The 20,871-nt window shown below is 41.7% G+C and overlaps 1 protein-coding gene across 2 annotated transcripts in view; it reads left to right on the plus strand.

Annotated features, from left to right (window-relative positions):
- Positions 1-20,871, plus strand: part of VARS2 (valyl-tRNA synthetase 2, mitochondrial) — a 41,559-nt gene that overhangs the window by 1,434 nt on the left and 19,254 nt on the right. For both annotated transcript variants that reach the window (XM_087708556.1, XM_087708557.1), the window contains exons 2-19: positions 1,879-2,255; positions 4,342-4,423; positions 6,791-6,891; positions 7,668-7,789; positions 9,017-9,083; positions 9,784-9,881; positions 10,265-10,346; positions 12,792-12,911; positions 12,993-13,104; positions 13,750-13,838; positions 15,057-15,147; positions 15,253-15,380; positions 15,849-15,952; positions 16,835-16,916; positions 17,941-18,017; positions 19,570-19,657; positions 19,765-19,873; positions 20,685-20,755. In XM_087708556.1, the coding sequence (XP_087564682.1) occupies positions 2,007-2,255; positions 4,342-4,423; positions 6,791-6,891; positions 7,668-7,789; positions 9,017-9,083; positions 9,784-9,881; positions 10,265-10,346; positions 12,792-12,911; positions 12,993-13,104; positions 13,750-13,838; positions 15,057-15,147; positions 15,253-15,380; positions 15,849-15,952; positions 16,835-16,916; positions 17,941-18,017; positions 19,570-19,657; positions 19,765-19,873; positions 20,685-20,755 (1,872 nt within the window). In that variant the 5' untranslated portion in view covers positions 1,879-2,006. The remainder of the gene's footprint in view (positions 1-1,878; positions 2,256-4,341; positions 4,424-6,790; positions 6,892-7,667; positions 7,790-9,016; positions 9,084-9,783; positions 9,882-10,264; positions 10,347-12,791; positions 12,912-12,992; positions 13,105-13,749; positions 13,839-15,056; positions 15,148-15,252; positions 15,381-15,848; positions 15,953-16,834; positions 16,917-17,940; positions 18,018-19,569; positions 19,658-19,764; positions 19,874-20,684; positions 20,756-20,871) is intronic.

Consider the following 20,871-nt stretch of genomic DNA (forward strand, 5'->3'; position numbering starts at 1 on the left):
ACCACTGCGCCACCTCAGCTCTATGTTTCTTTTTATTCTTATTCATTTCATGTATCCAAAATTATGTTTGTACATACTGTATTTTTCAGAGTATAAGACGCACTAGAGAATAAGATGCACCAAGATTTTGAAGAGGCAAATTAAAAAACAAAATTTTTGCACTCTGCAGACCTCCCCAAAACAGCCCGTTTTTCACGAAAACGGACCCGTTTTGTTTTGTTTTTTCCAAAAAAAGGGCATGAATAGCCTTTAGGAGCTTATAGAGTGCTCATGGGGGCTGGGGGAGGGGACAAAACCGAGCAAAAAAAAAGGCCCATTTTTCGCTCATTTCTGCTGTCTTTAGCCCCAGGAGCAGTCTGCAAGCCTCTTAAAGGCTATGCAAGGCCATTTTGGTGAAGGGGGCAAGGTTTTGGGAGGCAACAAAATGCTGTATTCAGTGTATAAGATGCACCCAGATTCTCAGCCTCTTTTTTGAGGGAAAAAGGTGCATCTTATACTCCGAAAAATACGGTATATATATTGTCTGATACATTCTTGATGAAAATAAATAAATATATGAACTTGAAATGATTGTCTTAGGATAGTGTGGTCCGAGAACCCCTGGACAACCCCTCAGCGATCTGGAAAATCAAAACGATTTGGCAGCCTATGCTGAAAAATAGTACAATATTAAAGTCTCATCAAATAATCCTGAGATGTAGTAGTGGCAGCAAATATGTCAGTTTTAAATTTTAATCTGGTCGATATCAATTAACTAATTGATATGGATATCAATTAATATCAATTACAAACAAAAGTTTATTTTGAAGTCCTCAAAGTAAAATAATTTTTAAAAGTGGAAAGGGATCCCGACAGAATAAAGTTTAAGAAACACTGTTTTAGGGTAAGAAAGTAATGCATGATAATTCCATATAATTATAGTTACGCCCTCAGATCATGCAGCTGTTTACTGGGGCTATCTGTTATAGATCAATAGATTTTGAAGGGAAAAAATAAATCTCTCTCTCCCTATCCTTTTCTTTCCTCCCTCTTTCTCCCACACAACTAAATCTTATTATTGCAAAGGTGCTTTTTCAAGAGGCAACTGGACTTTCTTGTTTTTCTCTGAAGATGTTTTGCTTCTCATCCAAGAAGCTTCTTCAGCTCTGACTGGATTGAGGGGAATGAAAGGATTTATACCCCTTGCAGACAGCTGGTTATTTGCATTCTTTTTAGGGAGTCTTCAAGGACACCCAAATGACAAGTGGAACATTTAGTAGAAAGAGGTGATACAGGATGTATTTTTGATTGATGTACAGAGCCATGGAGATGGTCAAGGCCTGGGGGCCGGATCTGGCCTGCGGGGTGCTTAGATCTGGCTCACGGGGCTGCCCTGGAAACAGCAAAGGACCAGCCCGTGGTGCCTCTGCCAGGGAAAATGGGCTCAGGAGCCCAAATGGAGTTGGCAGAGTGATGGGGCCACCACAGACGGCCCCAACACTAGTGACGTTGAGATGGCCATACCCACCCTGGCCACGCCCATCTGGTCCCCCAAGGTCAAACACAACCCTGATGCTGCCCTCAATGAAATCAAGTTTGACACCTCTGGTCTTCAGGGAGCCATTTAAAAGTGATTGCAAAATGAAAAAGACAGAAGTCTGCCTTAAGTCCTGGGAAAGGAAAACAATTATTAGTCTGGTTCCCCCTTAACTCTAGGAGTGTAAGAGGATGGGAAGAGAAAATATCAGTAGACTAGCAAGATTTTATTCCTAAGTCTTAACTCAACAAAGCTTAGGGTTTTTTTAAACTTGTAGGGTCTGTTTCCTGATCTGGACCAGTGGCCCCCAACCTTTTGCGTAACCTTAATTTAGATTATTTCTTTGGTATTTATTTCTATAGGCTCCATCAGCATTATAAGGGATGGAAAAGTGACTATTGGAAGCATGTGTGTTTGGAACCAAAGGGAGAAAGGCGGCGTGCTTTTTTCTACACATGTGCAAGAGGACTGAGCACACCTATATTCAAACATGCCTTCAGCCCATCTTAATTCTGCCTCCCATCGGAATATGTCCGTTGTTTGCCGTCTGCTTCTCTGGGCAGAGAAGAGGAGTTGGGATGGATTTGGTGGATGGAGGAGGAGTTATTCCCAAGGAAGTAAGCCCGACCTTAATAAGCAAGTGGGGAAAATGGACCATCTGAAAAATAAGGAACAAAGACAAAGGCGGTTGTGGAAGAAGATGGAGGCTATTGAAGCTCAGGTGGCTGCTGGGCCCAAGGTAAGACTGCTTAATGGGAACTGATGTTTGGTTATTAATTTGGTCAGAAATAATGGCTTGATTTTTTTTAAAAAAAAACATCAATATCTCCCTTTCAAGGCTAGGAAGAGTTTACTAAGACTGTATTACTATTATTCTTCTCATCCTTCCTGGTACCTATCTCTTCCCACTTATGACTATAGGTTGCTTGTATGTTTACAATTTATATTGTTTTATTTGTTTCCTAGTATGATTTTAGCTTATTAGTAACCTATGTCTATTATTAAGTGCTTTATCTTATGATTCTTGATGAATGTATTCTATTTTACTTTTCTTTATGTACACTGAGAGCATATGCACCAAAGACAAATTCCTTCTGTGTCCAATCACACTTGGCCAATAAAGAATTCTAGTCTAGTCTAGTTTAGTCTAGTCTAGTCTTTATTGTTTATAGAATTTCCCATGATTTTATCACATTGATGGTAGAGTTGTGGCATTCTGGTTACTGGCTGCAACAAATATTGTTTGTCAGCTGTTTTTCACATCCCTCTGAACTAGACCTACATACAATCCCTGGTAAATACAAAGATGTAGAGAGAACAATAAACAGCAATACATTCCCCCCCAGTAACTTTACAATGTGGGGAATGGAAGGATTCTACCATCCAGTCAGAGCTGCAAAAGCTTCTTGGATAAGAAGCGAAATATCTTCAAAGAAAAAGCAGAAAATCCAGTTGCCTCTTGAAAAAGCACCTGTGGGACAGCCATGACTGCATGACTGAGAATTTCCATAGATATATGTTGTGGCCCAGCAGGAGCCGTTGGAGCTGCCTATGGACTCCGATAGTGAGGACCTCTATGAGTCTGCTATGGAAGATGTGGAGGACCCTGGGCAGGGTGCAGACTCAGAGCAGGGACCAGAGAGGCTGGTTGGCCACCAGGAGGTGCCTGAGGCATGGAGCAGTGGGGAAGATCAAAGGGAGTTTGTCCCTGACACCAGGCAACGGAGGGCGGAGAAAGGAGGCAGCACTTACAAAGACAGACTCATAAGAGATATTCAAGCCCAAGTGGTTGTGGCTTGGCCCCTCCCAAGAGAGTATATAAGAAGAGACTTTGGGAGGAGTCCTTTTGCAGGACACAACTGTTTGTAGTAATCTGGAGAATTCCTTGTCTGGTCTGCCTTGCGTTCCCATGTCTGTTGGAGTCTGGGTTGCTGCCAACTTCTTGCCAATGAGTCGTGTCTGGGCTTTCAGCCAAAAGGATTATAATTGCTGTGAATAAAGAGTGGCAAACAGCTAAGCCTGTGTCTGTGTTCATTACTGGATGGAGGGGGGCCAGAACAGATATATACATCTCAACTTGCTGTCTCTTGCTTCTCTGGGATGCAGCACCCTCTCTCCTGGGTGCCTAGAACCTACCGCCTTCTACCACTGATCTCCAATATCTCCTATGGTCCAGCTTGTCAATTGATTGATGCCATCGTGATTTGAATCCATTATAGGCTGATAAATTTGCATGGGATTGATGGTTACATTATATTTAGGATTTTAGAACTGACACAATGACATTATTTTATTTTAGTGTTTCATTATTTACCATGGGTGGCTTAACACTTCATGGTTAATGGCCATGTGTCCTACAGGATTTGGCATTATACAAGCCAAATAAATTATAAATACAGGTAGTCCTCAACTTACAACAGTTTGTTTAGTGACCATTTGAAGTTACAGCATAACTGAAAAAAACGAAACAATGATTTTTCACACTTATGACCGTTGCAGCATTCTTATGGTCATGTGATCAAAATTCAGACACTTGGCAAGCGACTCATATTTACGACAACTGGAGTGTTGGGAAATGGGCGTGTGATATGATCGCCTTTTGCAACCTTCTGACAAGCAAAGTCAGCGGGGAAGCCAGATTCACTTTACAACCATGTTACTAATTTAACAACTGCAGTGATTCACTTAACAACTGACTCTCAAAATTTTGGACTCAATCATGGTTCTAAGTCGAACATTACCTGTAAATAAACAAGAAAAGGACCGCTTCCTCTTTTAAAAACTTTTTCACACTCCCTCCTTTCTTTTTCCCCTCCTTTTTGAAGGAACCTTCAAATCAAGACAAGACCCTTTCCTCAAAAAACATTGCGGAATATGACATCCCAACTATAGCTGGACAGAAAAAAGGTAGGATGGGAATAGCCTGGTTCAAATGGGCTTCCAGGATTTCCCTTTTCTTTTTAATGTTGTCAAAAAGAAATTTAGCTTATATTTCTTTGTGGAAGAGGTGGCTAATATGAAATTCTGGCTTTCCATAATCTGGCTAGTAAAAGAAAAGGACTAGATATGGCCTGCCAGCAAAGCTGGCAGCAGAGTCGGACAGTGAGGAGGTTGGGAAGGAACATGGGCCAGTCCTGGAGCTTGGGGAAGGCTCTGATGAGGGCTCTGTGTTGGAGGCAGAGGTAGGGCCAAGGCCGTCTGGCAGTTCTCAGCTGCCTTCGGAGCTAGACAGCAGTGAGGCAGAAGAACAGCTGGAGGCTGTTCCCAGTGTGCGCATGCACAGAGCTGCCAGAAGAAAAGAACAGCTAAGAAATCGGGGTCGACTTGGGAGTAAAGCCACAGGTGGATGGTGATTGACCCCTCCCACAGGAAATAAAAGAGGAGCGAAAGGGGAGTGGGCTTTTGCAGGAATCAATACATTCGTTTGGTCGTTAGATTCGTTTCAGGAGTGTGAAGATCTGTCCGTGAATCTCAGAGACTCTGTGCCAAGTCTTTCTTTGCACAGCACTGCATTTGGAAAGTATTTGCATGGCAGATTTCCAAGCTAGATAAGGTCTAACTTCGCCTTTGAAAGACTGTTTACCAGGCCCTTGAGAGGAATTCACATCCGTTTAATAAAAGGGGTTTTATTGGGACCAGGAATCTGCTTCATGCTTTTTGGGGAAGCCTAGGTAGAAAGCTAGACAAGAAAGGAATGGAGCCGTAATATAGCCAGAATTAGATCTAATGTTGAGATCCGTACCACTTTTACTGCGCCCATACATTTGTATTAAATTCCCTTTCGTATGTTTATCTGTTGGAAAGATTATTAGGCAATTGATTAGAAAAATATCACTCTTCCTGCTTCTATTTTATCCAGACTACTTTGGGAAAGCAGTTTATTTGATACCCCCCATTCTAAACTCATAGTGGTGTACAAAAAACAAAGATGAGACCAATGTGTCCTTTTTAATGTGCCAAGAATTCTTTGTCCCATATAACAAGTATGAACAGGCCAATTACTGGATGTATCATTAATTTTTTCCCCAGAAAAATGTTTATTTCAAAGAGTGTGTCAAATGAGTAAGGGAATTTTTAGAAGAAACTGCCAGTCAACCTTAAAACCTGGCTCTGTTCCCATATCTGGAATTAATTTCTTCATTAATATATCTGTGGGGTCCTGGTTGTATGGTTTATCATTTTGGTTGTTTTAGTCCAGGCTGCCTATTTCTCTGAATTTTATTTGATTTCTAAACTTCCTATTTTATCTAGAATCCAGTAGAGTGGGCAACTACAGCAAATTTAATAATTTGATTTACTTAAATTTGAACATCTAATACACGGGTGTCAAACTCAAGGCCCTGGGGCCAGATCTGGCCTGTGGGGTGCTTAGATCTGGCCAGCAGGGCCACCCTGGAAGTGAAGGACTGGCCCACAGTGCCTCTGCCAGTGAAAACAGAGCTCGTGAGGGTTGTACGCAGATCCTCCTGAGCTCTGTTTTCGCTGGCAGAGGGTTGCAGGAGGCCGTCGCAGCCGAAAATGGAGCTCAGGAGCCCATTTTCTCTGGCAGAGTGCTCAGGCATCACCAACACGAGTGATGTTGAGCTGGCCATGCCCAACCTGGCCACGCCAGATGGCTCAATGGTTAGAGTGCAGTACTGCAGGCCACTTCAGCTGACTGCTAACTGCAGTTCGGCGGTTCAGCGGTTCAAATCTCACCGGCTCAAGGTTGACTCAGCCTTCCATCCTTCCGAGGTGGGTAAAATGAGGACCCAGACTGTGGGGCCGATATGCTGACTCTGTAAACCGCTTAGAGAGGGCTGAAAGCCCTATGAAGCGGTATATAAGTTGAACTGCTATTGCTATTGCCTTCCCCCCCCCCCCCGAGGTCAAACACAACTCTGATGTGGCCCTCAATGAAATTGAGTTTGACATCCCTCATCTAATGAATTTTGTGGCCTTAAATTGTCTATGGGGCCTGATTTTATATTTACCAATATTTTAGCATATTTCTATGCTCAGTTAGCATACTTTTGCATAGAGTTATGCTTCTCTTTTGTCATGCTGTAAAAGATCTGAGATTCTATCCAGATGTTCTCCAGATGTTCTTGACTTGGTCATCAGTGCTACCAGTAATATATCCTTATTAACATCTGAAAGCTGAGAATTTTAAAATGGTGGTTTCGGTGTCCTGTGCTCAGTTTTGCTGCACTCATATAGCAAAATTTCGGACATACAGATTGCACAAGTGCCTGTTTTAATTATGGGATCTTAGCGTGGCTTTCTTTCCCGCAGATACCTCAGCCCCTTTGCCCGCCTCCTATAGTCCTCGCTATGTTGAAGCTGCTTGGTATCCTTGGTGGGTGAAAGAAGGTTTTTTTAAACCAGAATGCCAGGTAAAAAAAAATGTTTCTGTAAAATTATTAATATTAGATTTTGTCTACATGTTCCAACTTTTGACAGGTGAAAAAGTTGGTAAAACTTTTTTCTTCTTTTTTTCATAATAGTAACTATTTGAGTCCTCCAAGCCAATTGACTGAGGATAGAGGAAGTGTTAATGTGATTTCGCATGCATCTGTGGTATTCCTTAGATATGATGAGTCAAACAGACCCCCCTTTGCGATCAGGCGATTTTTACACTTGGGGCATTCAACAATTGGCCTGCATTTATGTCGACTTGCAGCATCCCACAGTCATGAGACTGCAATTTACAACATTTTTGTGCCAGGAAACCAACTTTTACTTCCAATTTCTGGCAAAAAAAATGCCCATTGTGGACGGTGGTGGGCTTGCTTAATGACTGCTGCAAAAAAGTGTCGTAAAATTGGGTGGATCATATAATAACCTACTACTAGCGTAATTTATGACCGTAATTCCTGTGTCAATGACAGTCGTAAGTCGAGGACTACCCGTACAAATTTGAATTAAATGGGTTAAGAACGAAATTTGTTCTTCACTCAGGAATGGCTCGTGTTTCTCTGTGAAGAGGTTTTTCTGTGGGAAATGCAAGTCAAACTGTTTTCATGCTCAGTTTGTAAGCAAACTGGAGAAGAAGAGTCCTTCCCTCACATTTTTAAGAATGTCAGGGTTTTTAGTACCAGCATGGAGCCTCAATAGGATGGTATGGAGGCGAACTCGGACCGATGCTAAATCCAGTTCCTCTTTTTGACAGCAACACCTGCCCCACAGAAAGCCAGAAACGTTTTCTATCTCTCTCCCACCACCTAATGTCACAGGATCCCTTCACTTGGGGCATGCCTTGACTGTGGCTATTGAAGATGCTTTGGTACGATGGTAAGTATGTTTCTGGAGACTTGGGAAATGGCTGTGCAGATCCTCTAGCATTAATAGAGGAGAGCCTTCTCTGTGGCTGCTCCGGCCCTCTGGAACGAGCTCCCCATGGGGATTTGAACCCTCACCACCCTCCAGGCCTTCCGCAAAGCCCTTAAAACCTGGCTGTTCCGACAGGCCTGGGGCTAATGAGCTTTTGTCCCTCTCGAATGGTATGGTTGTTGTGTGCTTTTAAATTGTGTATTGTTCTGTTCGTCTTTTTTATTCCTTATTTGTACCCCCCCTTGACTTGGATTGTGAGCCGCCCTGAGTCCCCTTTGGGGAAAAGGGCGGCATAGAAATTCAATAAATTCAATAAATTCAATTCAATTCAATTCAATAGCAATGACCCCCACATTTGGTTATGCCATACCACCGAGAAATAGAGATATCTATAAAAAGACCGACGAAGACCAAAATATGGCATCACTCCTGAGAAATTAGAGTTGATGTGGTTCATTTGCGTCTATTGGCAATGATTTGGCCTCAGTTTCAAGTGAGGGACAACCCATTCCTTAATTTAGTGTTTCTCAACCTTGCCAAGTTTAAGATGGGTGGAGTTAAACTCCCAGAATTCCCCAGCCAGAATTGAAGTTCACCCATCTTAAATCTAAGTTTGAGAAATATTGCCTTAGCTGACCACAGTCCTTCCTGTTCCTCTGCATTTGGGGCATTTCTGTTTGAATCTAAACACCATCTAAGGATATGGAACTTTTAAAGAAGAGAGTTGAATTCTAGATTTGCTTCTTCTTTTTTTCTTTAAAAAATATATATTTTTTATTTTTAAAACCAACAAAAACAAAACAACACATATAAAAAACTTTCTTCAATTTCGTCAAGCATGTCGTTTCGTTACAAACTTTTGTGCATCAGTTGTTACAATTAAAAATAAGTTCACTAGTTATCCATCAAACGTAACTAAATACATCATTATAATTGAGCATTATGTGTTCAAATTACCGCTAATATTGATCATCCATAGGGTATACAATACTTATAGTGTAACATATTCAACTCCAGAAATAGTTTTCCATTGCTAATCCAAGTAGTTATTCAACATTTCAATTCATATATGTATCAATTATTCATTACATCATCATTAGTCCATTTAACATATAAAAAGTCTTACCAGTATAACATGGTCAATGCTTACAATTATACATAGATTTGCTTCTTCTTGATGTGTTCCAGGAGACGAATGCAAGGCTATCGAGTTCTATGGCTTCCAGGTTCTGATCATGCTGGAATTGCAACTCAGGTGAGAATCAGCAGTTCAAAGCTGAATCTTTTAACCATGGATAAGTCTTCTGCTTCCTGTAAGGATTCTAACCCGTTTAGAATTAACTGGAAGGATTCTTGGAGTGGAAAATGGTATGGATGTGTATATACAGCCATGTGCATATTTTAACACAACAATTTGCCCCAAGGGGAAGACTCCTTATTCTGCCAGAATCCAACCAGAAAGCATAAAAAGAAATCTCAGCACATTTAAATACACAGGTAGTCCTTGATTTACAACCACCCGTTTAGTGACTGAAGTTATCATACCACTGCAAAAAGTGCCTTATGACTGGCTTTTCACATTCATGACTGTTGCGGCATCCCTATAAGTCACATGATCAAAATTCGGATGCTTGGCAACCGGCACGTATTTATGATGGTTGCAGGATCCCGGGATCATCAGTTTTTGTGAGCTTTTGACAAACAAAGTCAGTGGGGAAGCCAGATTCACTTAACAAGTGTGTTACTAGCTTAACAGATGCAGTGGTTCACTTAACAACTGTGACAAGCAATGTCATAAAATGGAGCAAAATTCACTTGCCTTGCTTAGCAATGGAAAATTTTGGGGCTCAACTGTGGTCGTAAGTCGAGGACTATTTGTATAGTATTTGGATAGATTCCTCATCTCACTTGTGAGTCTCTCACAAGTTTTTTATGTTCTTTTTTGACCTGACCAGGCAGTGGTAGAAAAAAAGATTTGGAAAGAACGGGGAGTTTTGCGGCAAAATCTCTCACGTGATGAATTTCTCCAGGAAGTTTGGAAGTGGATCGAGGAGTGAGTATGAGGAGGTGAAGAGGCTGCAGTGTTTGGATGGAAGTGGAGGTGACAATTTTCTGAACTAACAGTGGCCTGAGTCTCTTGAAGCAGGGGTCTCCAACCTGTGGGCCACGGCTGTGACCTGTTGGCCACCTGGCAGTGGGGGTTGCTGGCCTGTGCATGCACTTGTGTGCACGTACTACCCACATGCGCTAGCGTTGCCAGCATCGTGCAACCATGGCTGATTTGCATCAAGTGCATGCTCGCAGCCCCATTGGTGCGTTTGCTGTATGCATAGAGGCACCTGCTCCTCTCCCTGAACCGTTAACTGTCAAATGCTTTGTATTTTTCTTGGGATTTCTGACCAAAAAAGATTTATTTTTTTCTTTCTGCAATATCAGGAAAGGGAATGAAATATTCAAACAGCTGAAAGAGATGGGAGCGTCTTTGGACTGGGACAGAGCCTGCTTCACTATGGACTCAGTGAGTAGTTGCTATCTTCACGGGCAATTTTTTTTCTGTGGGCCAGGATTGCTATATTCTTTCCTCACTTTCAGAGATTAAACACAACAAACCCTCGATTTAAAACTTAGCAGATTTAGTATGCAGCATCTGTCCATGGTAAGCTTTGAGGTGTGTAAAATGTTGTTACGGCGCGCCAGCGGCCAGCAAAGCTTGCAGCAGATTAGGACAGTGAGGAGGTTGGGGAGGAACATGGGCCAGTCCTGGAGTCTGGGGAAGGCTCTGATGAGGGCTCTGTGCCAGAGGCAGAGAGGGGGTCAGAACTGTATGCCAGTTATCGGCCGCCTTCAGAGTCAGACATCAGTGAAGCAGATGAACAGCTGGAGCCTGTTCCCAGTTTGCGCATGCGCAGAGTTGCCAGGCCAAGGGAACAGCTAAAGAACATTTGAGATTAAGGCCACAGGTGGATGATGAATGGCCCCACCCAGAGGAGCGAAAGGGGAGTGGCATTTGTTGGAGACAATTAACTCGCTTAATTGGTTCGTGACTTTCTTGAGACTCCTTGCCAAGTTTTGCAGATATCGGCCTAGCAGCTCTCCAAGCCAGATAAGTTCTGTGACTGTAAATCCTCCCTTGAAAGACTTTGCTGGATGAGCAGAATTCACAGTAAATTAACAAAAGGGGTTTTTGTCAGGACAAAGAGTTTGCTTCATGGTTTTGGGAAGCCTAGATCAGAACAAATATACATGCGCCCAAGTAGCTCGACTTACAACTGTAACGGATTCTGTCACAAGTTATGATGGTTGTAAAGTGAGTCACCTACACGACTGACCCATTTGCAGCAGTCATTAAGCATACATATTGGTTGTAAAGTGGATGACACACTCATGAAGTGAATGCTGCAGTCGTTAAGAGAACCCATTGCTTGATATGGTGTGGTTTTGGAAATAAATACCAGTTTTTTGGGGAGGAAATGTAATATATTGTGATCACATTGCCATAAGATGCTGTAAGCAGTCATAAATTGGGACTGTTGCCAAGTGTCTGAAACTCAGTCATGTGACTGCAGGATGGGTCCTGGCTGTCGGAACTGAATACCTTTTAGAGTATCCCTCATAACTTCAAATGGTCATTAAGCAGCTAGTCATAATCAAGGACTATCTGTAAATGTCCATTCTCATTTTGCATAGGCACAAAGTGCAAAAACTCCTGCGTGGATCATTACCTTGAAGTGGTGAAGGGGCTTGCATGTCCCAATGATACTGATTTGGTGGTCCAAATTTCACAAATGCCTGAAAAACTCTGGACCAAATCGTGTGGTATTGTTAAAGATGAAGCAATTGAAACTAATCTACATTATAAGAAAGAAAAGGAGACAAAAATGGCTTTCAGCTGATACCCTGAGAATAGCTGAGGAAAGGAGCAAAAGTCAATAGCAACAGGAAATTTTACCAAACTAAATGTGAAATTCAAGAGAAAGATGTAGATTTATAAATGAAATTCCATTCAGATTTCATATTCCACTTAAGGAATCACTTTCTAGTCCCATTGGTTCTCAAATTGAGTGTTTTCTGTTTTGGGATTTTGGCAGGGACATTAAGACTATGCCTTGCCTTAATTAAATTAAATTGCTCCTCATCACCAAATTAACAGGTGGCATGCAGAGCCATTTGTTAGGGCACGCAAGGCATTTATAATACAATACAATACAATAGCAGAGTTGGAAGGGACCTTGGAGGTCTTCAAGTCCAATCCCCTGCCTAGGCAGGAAATCTTATACGATTTCAGACAAATGGCTATCCAACATCTTCTTAAGGCTTCCAGTGTTGGGCATTCACAACTTCTGGAGGCAAGCTGTTCCACTAATTAATTGTTCTAACTGTCAGGAAATTTCTCTTTAGTTCTGTGTTGCTTCTCTCCTTGATTAGTTTCCACCCATTGCTTCTTGTTCTACCCTCAGGTGCCTTGGAGAATAGTTTGACCCCTTCTTCTTTGTGGCAGCCCCTGAGATATTGGAACACTGCTATCATGGTATCACTAGTCCTTCTTTTCAACTAGACATACCCAGTTCCTGCAACCGTTACTCATATGTTTTAGTCTCCAGTCCCCTAATCATCTTTGTTGCTCTTCTCTGAACTCTTTCTAGAGTCTCCACATCTTTTCTACATCATGGCGACCAAAACTGAATGCAGTATTCCAAGTGTGGCCTTACCAAGGCATTATAAAGTGATATTAACACTTCACGTGTCCCTCCAAGATCCCTCCAAGGTCCCTCCTAGAACTCCAATTTCCCTGTCAGCTCCAGCACGCATGGGTGCGCTGGCCAGCTGACTTTGGCCTTCTTTTTCATCCATTTTTCACTGTTTTCTGTAATTTGGTAATGCTGAGCAGTTCCAGGTTGGAGGTTTTTTTTTTGAGAATAGAAGAGAGGTTTATTGTAACAATTATCATCCTCCCCTTGTCCAGCGTTTCTCTGAAGCCGTGACAGAGGCTTTTGTGCAACTCCACGAACAAGGCCTGATATATCGAGACAGGCGCCTGGTGAACTGGTCCTGTGCTTTGCAGTCCGCCATTTCTGACATTGAGGTATGTGGTTGGAGTAGAGCCCAAAATAAGGACTTTGGTCATATTTAGAGACTAGAAACTGATAGATTATATTCCTGGCAGGTGGAGAATAGACAGATAGAAGGACGGACAAAGCTCTCTGTACCTGGACTTGAGGACAAAGTGCTGTTTGGAGTATTGGAGACATTTGCTTACCAAGTAGAAGGAGAGGAAAGTGAGTTGGCCTCCCTGAGGCATGATGCTAACCTTAAGCATTGCTGAAGGCCACAGGCAAATACCCAAAATAATGTTTGTTTGTCTATTTATTCGGTTTTTATAGCCAGCCATTTCAAAGAAGTAACTGGGTGGCAAACAATCAGAAAATAAAAGACAGTTAACAAATGTTGGGAGTATACTCCTAGTGTTGGGTAGGCAATATATATCTAAATACAGCAACAAATGGTCGTTATTGCTTTAAATTAGTGGATGTACTTATCAGGTGTAATTAACTTTATTATAAGAAGGAGTCAAGAGAGCTCACTCTCTCTATCTGCCTGTCCTATGCTTGATGACTTGATAACTGGAATGTGAACTGCGACTGTAAGCTATTGTTTGTTCTTTGAATTGTGTTTGGACTAATATCTACTATCATTGCTTGTGAAGCAATTATCAGTAGTAAAGCTACTTGTTTTTATTAGCAGTGTCTAAAACTCTATTCGTGTGTTTCTACTAGCAGCATTCTTTCTCTCTAGCTGCACATTCCACTGCACTACTTTCTGTCTCCCAACAGAGATACCCCCAACACTAATAATGTTGGGCGACTCTTTTAATTTATTTATTTTTCATTCCAATGACACTTATCTTTCTTTGATGAAAACAGGCATGGAACTTCCTGTGTCCACCACCCGTCCTGAGACAATGTTTGGTGACGTGGCCGTTGCCATTCACCCAGATGACTCGCGCTATTTGGTAAGGCACTTCTGCCCAGATTCTCCTTTCTGAGTAAAAGGAAGTTTTGGTCCATCCTGAGACCAGATTGAATGTTACTCTATCTTGTAATTGTAATGGCTTGGAGCCTTTTCTTTCTTAAGGAAAGACCGAAAAATAAAGGAAGCCATCTTAAATGATAGGGTTAAGGGATTCTCTCTAATTGAGATCCTTGACCAGGAAGAACATAATTGGAGGACTTCTATCCCCCACTCTCAAGTTCTAAGACTACAAGAGATTTGGTGAGATGTATGGAGTCTCTGGAGGGAGAAAAGCTAGAATAGCAATAGCATTTAGATGTATATACCGCTTCATAGTACTTTTACAGCTCTCTAAGTGGTTTACAGAGCCAGCTTATTGCCCCCCAATAATCTCGGCTCTCATTTTACCCATCTCGGAAGGATGGAAGGCTGAGTCAACCTTGAGCCAGTGACATTTGAACTGCCGAACTGCAGCTAGCACTCAGCTGAACTAGCCTGCAGTACTGCACTCTAACCACTGCGCCACCTCAACTCCATGTTGGTGTGGGAGTATCAGAAAGAAAGTATTAAAGTATTAAACCTTTGGGAGCCTATCATACCATTTTTACACTTAAAAAAAATAACCTGCATGGTGTAATTTAGTGATTTGTCATGACATTTTGCCCTATGATTTTAGAACATATAAAAATTGCCAAAAGAGATTTGGGGAGCCATATATAAAACTCTGGATTTCAGTTGATCCATTCTTACTCTAAAGCAGTATTTCTTAACCTTGGCCACCTCAGGATATGTGGACTTCAACCCCCAGAATTCCCCAACCAGCAGTACTGGCAGGGGAATTCTGGGAATTGAAGTCCACACTTCTGCAGGAAGCAATGTTTTTAACCTTGGCAACTTTACGATGCATGGACTTCTACTCTGCCAGGCATCTGCCAGGGAAGATGCTGAGGAATTCTGGGAGTTGAAGTCCATGTATCTTAAAGCCGTCCAGGTTGAGAAACACCGCTTTTGCGAGATCCTGAAAAATCAGTGCCCATAATACTGGCCTTTATCACTTTATAGCCTAGAACAGAATAAAGCTGCTTTGTGTATTCTACCCTGTTGAGTCTATGGGAGGCCATATTGTCACAAATATTTTGCACATATATTTATTTCAGGCAGAACCCCTTGACCCAACATGTATATGTCCTGAACTGTCTTTCTTGCATGTTTTTGGCAGCACTTGCATGGCAAGAGAGTGTGCCACCCATTCACCGGACGTCTCCTTCCTATCATTACGGATGAAGCTGTGGAGCCGCAGATGGGCACAGGTAAGAAACACACCTCACTCCCACCTGGCAGAAGCCAAATGTGGGTTTTGCAAATGCTTGCCTTGAGGGATACCTCTCAACTTGGGACTTCACACCATCTTTCAGGGGCTGTGAAGGTCACTCCGGCACACAACCACGTTGACTACAAACTGGCCCAGAGGCACAATTTGCCGCTCATTTCAGTTATTGCAGAAAACGGCATGATGACTGCAGAATGTGGAGAATGGGTGCAGGTAAGACCATTTTTGGACTTGTCGGCAGTTCAGCGGTTCGAATCCCTAATGCCGCCTAATGGAGTGGGCTCCCATTACTTGTCCCAGCTTCTGCCAACCTAGCAGTTCGAAAGCATGTAAAAATGCAAGTAGAAAAATAGGGACCACTTTTGGTGGAAAGGTAACATCGTTCTATGCGCCTTTGGTGTTTAGTCATGCTGCCCACATGACCACGGAGAACGTCTTTGGACAGCTCTGGCTCTTTGGCTTTGAAGCGGAGATGAGCACTGCCCCCTAGAGATGGGAACGACTACCACATATGTGCAAAGGCAACCTTTACCTTTAGTAATATTTCTGTTATGACTCAAGACAGCTGAACATGGTTTTTTTGGGGGGGGGGTTGCCCCTTTTGAAGAGGCAGCCCAACCAATTGCCATAGTAGAATAGATGCCACTGAGTTGGTTTGGACATGGGTGCTTCCTTTTCCAGGGATTGCATCGATTCCTGGCTCGAGAGAAGGTGTTGGCTGCTTTGAAGGAGAAAGGGCTCTATCGGGGTGCGAAAGAGCATTGCTTAGTCCTTCCTGTTTGCAGGTAATGGGACCCTGAAATGTTTATATTGGGCTGTCCCTCTTTGCCTCCCTCCCTTCAGGGTCATGGGTCAGATTAAGTTGCCAAGAAGTCACAGGCGGTCAGACAGGGAAAACATTTGACAAAAATACATATTATATAACATGTGTAACTGATGATATTACCTAGTTTGGTAATGAAATGTCTGCAAGCAAACCATCACGCTCAGAGAGCACCAAGGACCCCATAGGAACCTTAAATGCAATCTTCCAATGCCATACTTAGCTTTAGTTGTACAATTCAAGCATTTTTATGTTTATTAACCTTTTAGAAGTTGTACTGATAATGTAAGCTTCTGTCCACCTTACTTTTAAAGATTTAACTCCTCTAGTTCTTAGCTTTGTATCTTTAATTGCATTCTGTTTTCATTTCTAAATTTTTGTAGCTCCCTCACATGCTTATGTGGGACGCAGTGGCTCAGTGGCTAAGATGCTGAGCTTGTCGATCAGAAAGTTCAGTGGTTTGAATCCCTAGCGCCACATATTGAGCACCTGTTACTTGTCCCAGCTTCTGCCAACCTAGCAGTTTGAAAGCATATAAAAATGCAAGTAGAAAAAATAGGGACCACCTTTGGCGGGAAGGTAATAGCATTCCGTCTGCCTTCGGCATTTAGTCATGCCGGCCACATGACCACCACGATGTCTTCGGACAGCGCTGGCTCTTCGGCTTTGAAACAGAGATGAGCACCGCCCCCTAGAGTTGGGAACGACTACCACATTTCTGCGAGGGTAACCTTTACTTTTACCTTTACACATGCTTATCCGACCGGAAAGGTGAGCCTTAAATAAAATTAAAAGGAACAAGTAGATTGTAAGGGAGTTCTTGGTTTATTTTTTTCTTCCACAGCCGCTCTGGAGATGTGGTTGAAATCCTCTTGAAGAACCAGTGGTTTATCCGAAGTGAAACCATTGCTCAAAGCGCCTTAGAGGTAACACTCCAAATTCGGGGGTGAGGTGGGGGGGGGGGTGCCACTATGGCAACTTTATGACTTATGGACTCCAACTCCCAGAATTCCTGAATCAGCTGTGGCAGTCTCAGGAAATCTGGGAGTTGGAGTCCACAGGTCATAAGGTTGCCATAGTTACCAACCAACGGCCTAGTGTCTGATTTTTTTCAACACAGACCACCCTGTCCTTGGATAGCTGAGTGGACTGGACATTAACATTTGACCTGCTATAAGTCCATATATTTGTCATACACTAAATAAATAGTTACCAACCCCATGTTCCAAATTAATTATTATTTTTGGTCTGTTTGAAGAATTGGCAATATCTTTTTATTTTGAGAATGAATCTGCAGGCAGTCCTTGAATTATGATCATAATGGAGCCTGCCTGTTATCATTGTAAGTCATAACAGTCACAAAATAGGCTGGCACATGACCGACCCAATTTTATGACCTTTTTTGTACCGAGCAAACTTGCTATGGCACATTTTTCCCGAAAACTGGAGGTAAGTGCTGGTTTTTCGGCAAAACTGTTGCAACCTGCAGTCACATGATCATGGGATGCTGCAAACAGCTATAAATGTGGCTGTATTGCTGAGCCCAAAGTGCAGTGATGTGACCACAGAGAGGGGTGACTGTCAGAACTTTGGATCTGGACCATAAGTCCCCAATTTTCAAATCCATTGTAACTTTGAACTTGTTATAAATTGAACACTACCTGTAATATATTCATACATGGCAGCCATGTTTGTTTTATCTATGGTATGTTGGAAAACGTCTAAAGATGATTTACTATCCTAGCAATCAAGTCCACATATATTGCTAAGCTAAAATAAAACAAATGCTATTATGGCTTCTTGTGACTCCTGATTCCAGTCATAGAAATTAAAGCTTTGCTATAGAGGTATATGACAGTGTTAAATTGTACGGGTTTGTCATAAACACATTTATGAAGAAGATAAACAATAGATTCTGTAAGAATTCACCTCTCCTGTTTATCTCTTAAGGCTGTGGAATCTGGATCTTTGAAGCTCATCCCGCAATTTTATGAGAAAAACTGGAGGACTTGGCTCTTGAATATCAAGTAAGACAAGGGAGATCTCCCATGAATGGTTTGCAAGTTCTTTTTATTATCCTCTGCTTGGCTGGGTGGGATTTATGTTTTTGAAGATTGAATATCTATCGATCAATATCTATATCTCTGTCTATCTATTTATCTTTTTTTTTAGTTTATTGTCATTGCACATGGTACAATGAAATTAAATGGCGTCTTCAGTGTACATTACAATTATCAAAATAAAAATGCAAACATACATCCTTTACATTCTATATAATTGAAATTGAAAACCTGATACTGCACTATACTGTAAAATTCAATATGGTTGTGTATGTATATGTGTGTGTGTGTGTGTGTGTGTGTGTGTGTGTGTGTATGTATGTGTATATATATATATATATATATATATATATATATATATATATATATATATATATATATATATATATATATAATATTATATTATATTATATTATATTATATTATATTATATTATATTATATTATATTATATTATATTATATTATATTATATTATATTATATTATATTATATTATATTATATTATATTATATTTATTATATATATTTAAAGTCACAATCCCTGGTATGCCCAAATATGGGAGGAAGTTCACTGCTTCCATTCTCTGTCCATCGGCTTGTCATAAGAGACCATCCAGACAGAAGCCCAATATTTTTACTGTTGCCTTTGTTACATTTGTGTTGTATTTGTGCTGATAAATAAATAAAGGGAGACTAGTATAGATCTATTTCAAGCTATTTAGCTCTCATCAGCTAGCCATACCCTTACTGGGATAGGTATGGCTAGCTGATGAGAGCTAAATAGCTTGAAATAGATCTATACTAGTCTCCCTTTATTTATTTATCAGCACAAATACAACACACACACACACACACACACACACATATTTGTGTGTTTGTGTAATTATGTATGTATGTATGTATGTATGTATATTTATTTATCAGTGCACAACACATGTACAATGAGATTGGTTGAGCTCTCTCAGTGCACCCCCCCCCAACACAATACAACTCAATTCACAATGAAGACAGAAAATCTCTAACCCAATAAATCATATTAACAGACACCCAGTCCTATTGCACCAGTGTGAACATGTTACACGTTGCACCCACATGCAAGCCCATCATACTACGTAGTTATGATGTTATTTTGCATTCAGGAGTCTGACAGCCCACAGATAGAAACTGTTCTTCAGCCTATTTGTGTGGCTGGATATGCTTCTATATCTCCTTCCCAGTGGTAGGAGGGTAAAGATTGATTCAGCATTGTAACCTCCGTGTCCATTGTAGGTGAAAAATGGCCTTTATTAAATAGTTTATTGGCTTATTCTGTGTTTGGTCACCACTGTTCAGTCTTGGTGGTGGTAGCATTGCATGGTCTCTTGAGCTGAGCTTTTGCAGATGTTTAGAGATTGCAACTCCAAGGAAATTATGCAAAAGAATTAGCTTAGTTTATGGAAAAACAAGCTAGATGATCTAACATGATGCAGAGGGTTTCTTCTTAAACTCCTCATGCTATCTTTCTGATGTCCTTGCTTAGCGATTGGTGTATTTCTCGACAACTGTGGTGGGGTCATCAGATTCCAGCCTATCGGGTCATGCTTCCTGGGTCACCTGACCTAGGAGAGGTAAGCATCAACCTTTCTGATTGGATGAATGCTTGGGTGAGGGGGAAGGGGGGAATGTCTGCTCTCAGCCACCATGCAACTTATATTCCTTTGTGTGTGCATTTCAGCAGAAGGAGAGCGATGGGTTATGGGTAGTTGGCAGGACGGAAGTGGAAGCTCGGACGAAAGCAGCTGGCATGCTTGGAAAATCTGAACAGCAGCTGGAGCTGGTGAGAGGTAAAGCAACAATATAGGAATTTATAGGCAATCCTCGATTTATGACAGTTTGTTTATGGCCGTTCAAAGTTACAACAGGACTGAAAAAAGTGACTTATGAGCATTTTCCACACTTATGACCATTGCAGCATCCCTCTGCTCATGTGATCAGAATTTGGATACTGGCAACTGGTTCATATTTATGATGGCTGCAGCTTCCTGGGATCATGTCTTCATCTTTTGCAAATCCTCTGACAAAAGTCAGAGGAAGCAGAACCCCTTAACATCTGTGTTACTAACTTAACAACCTCAGTGATTCTTTTAACAACCATGGCAGGAAAAGTCGTAAAACAGGGCAAAACTCATTTAACACCTGTCTCACTTAGCAACAGAAATTTTTGACTCAACTGTGGCCATACATTGAGGACTATATTTCTGTGAGGAAAAGAGAATTCGCATTCCTAGGAAGCAGGGGTGCGATTGTACCGTGCGCATGCCAGGAGTGAAATTCAGCAGGTTCTCATTGGTTCTGGAGAACCGGTAGCGGAAATTTTGAGTAGTTCAGAGAACCGGCAAAAACAACCTCTGACTGAGTGGGGAGGGAATGGGGATTTTGCAGTATCCTTCCCCTGCCACACCTACCAAGCCACGCCCACAGAACCGGTAGTAAAAAAAATTGAATTTCACCACTGGTGTGTGCCTAACATGGCAAAACACAGTATTTCTAGAAAACCTTTTCCACAGACATATGGCTACACTGAGTCTTTTAGAACCAAAGAGGTTGTGAGATGTTTTTAAAGACAAACTTTCTATTTGCTTTTCTCTTCTGTAGATGCTGATGTCTTGGATACTTGGTTCTCCTCCAGCCTTTTCCCTTTTGCTGCTTTGGGCTGGCCCCACAAGGTGAGTAACCTTTGGGGAAATAGAGCAGTTGGCTTGCATTGACCGTATTTGTGGAAGTCTGGACAGGAAACCAAAGCCATGAGTAGTAACTATACCTTTATTTTAAGGTTATAGTA

Source organism: Thamnophis sirtalis, unplaced genomic scaffold (assembly GCF_051295495.1).
Source record: "Thamnophis sirtalis isolate CommonGarterSnake01/CBP01778 unplaced genomic scaffold, rThaSir2_p1.2 scaffold_3, whole genome shotgun sequence".
Classification (NCBI taxonomy): domain Eukaryota; kingdom Metazoa; phylum Chordata; class Lepidosauria; order Squamata; family Natricidae; genus Thamnophis; species Thamnophis sirtalis.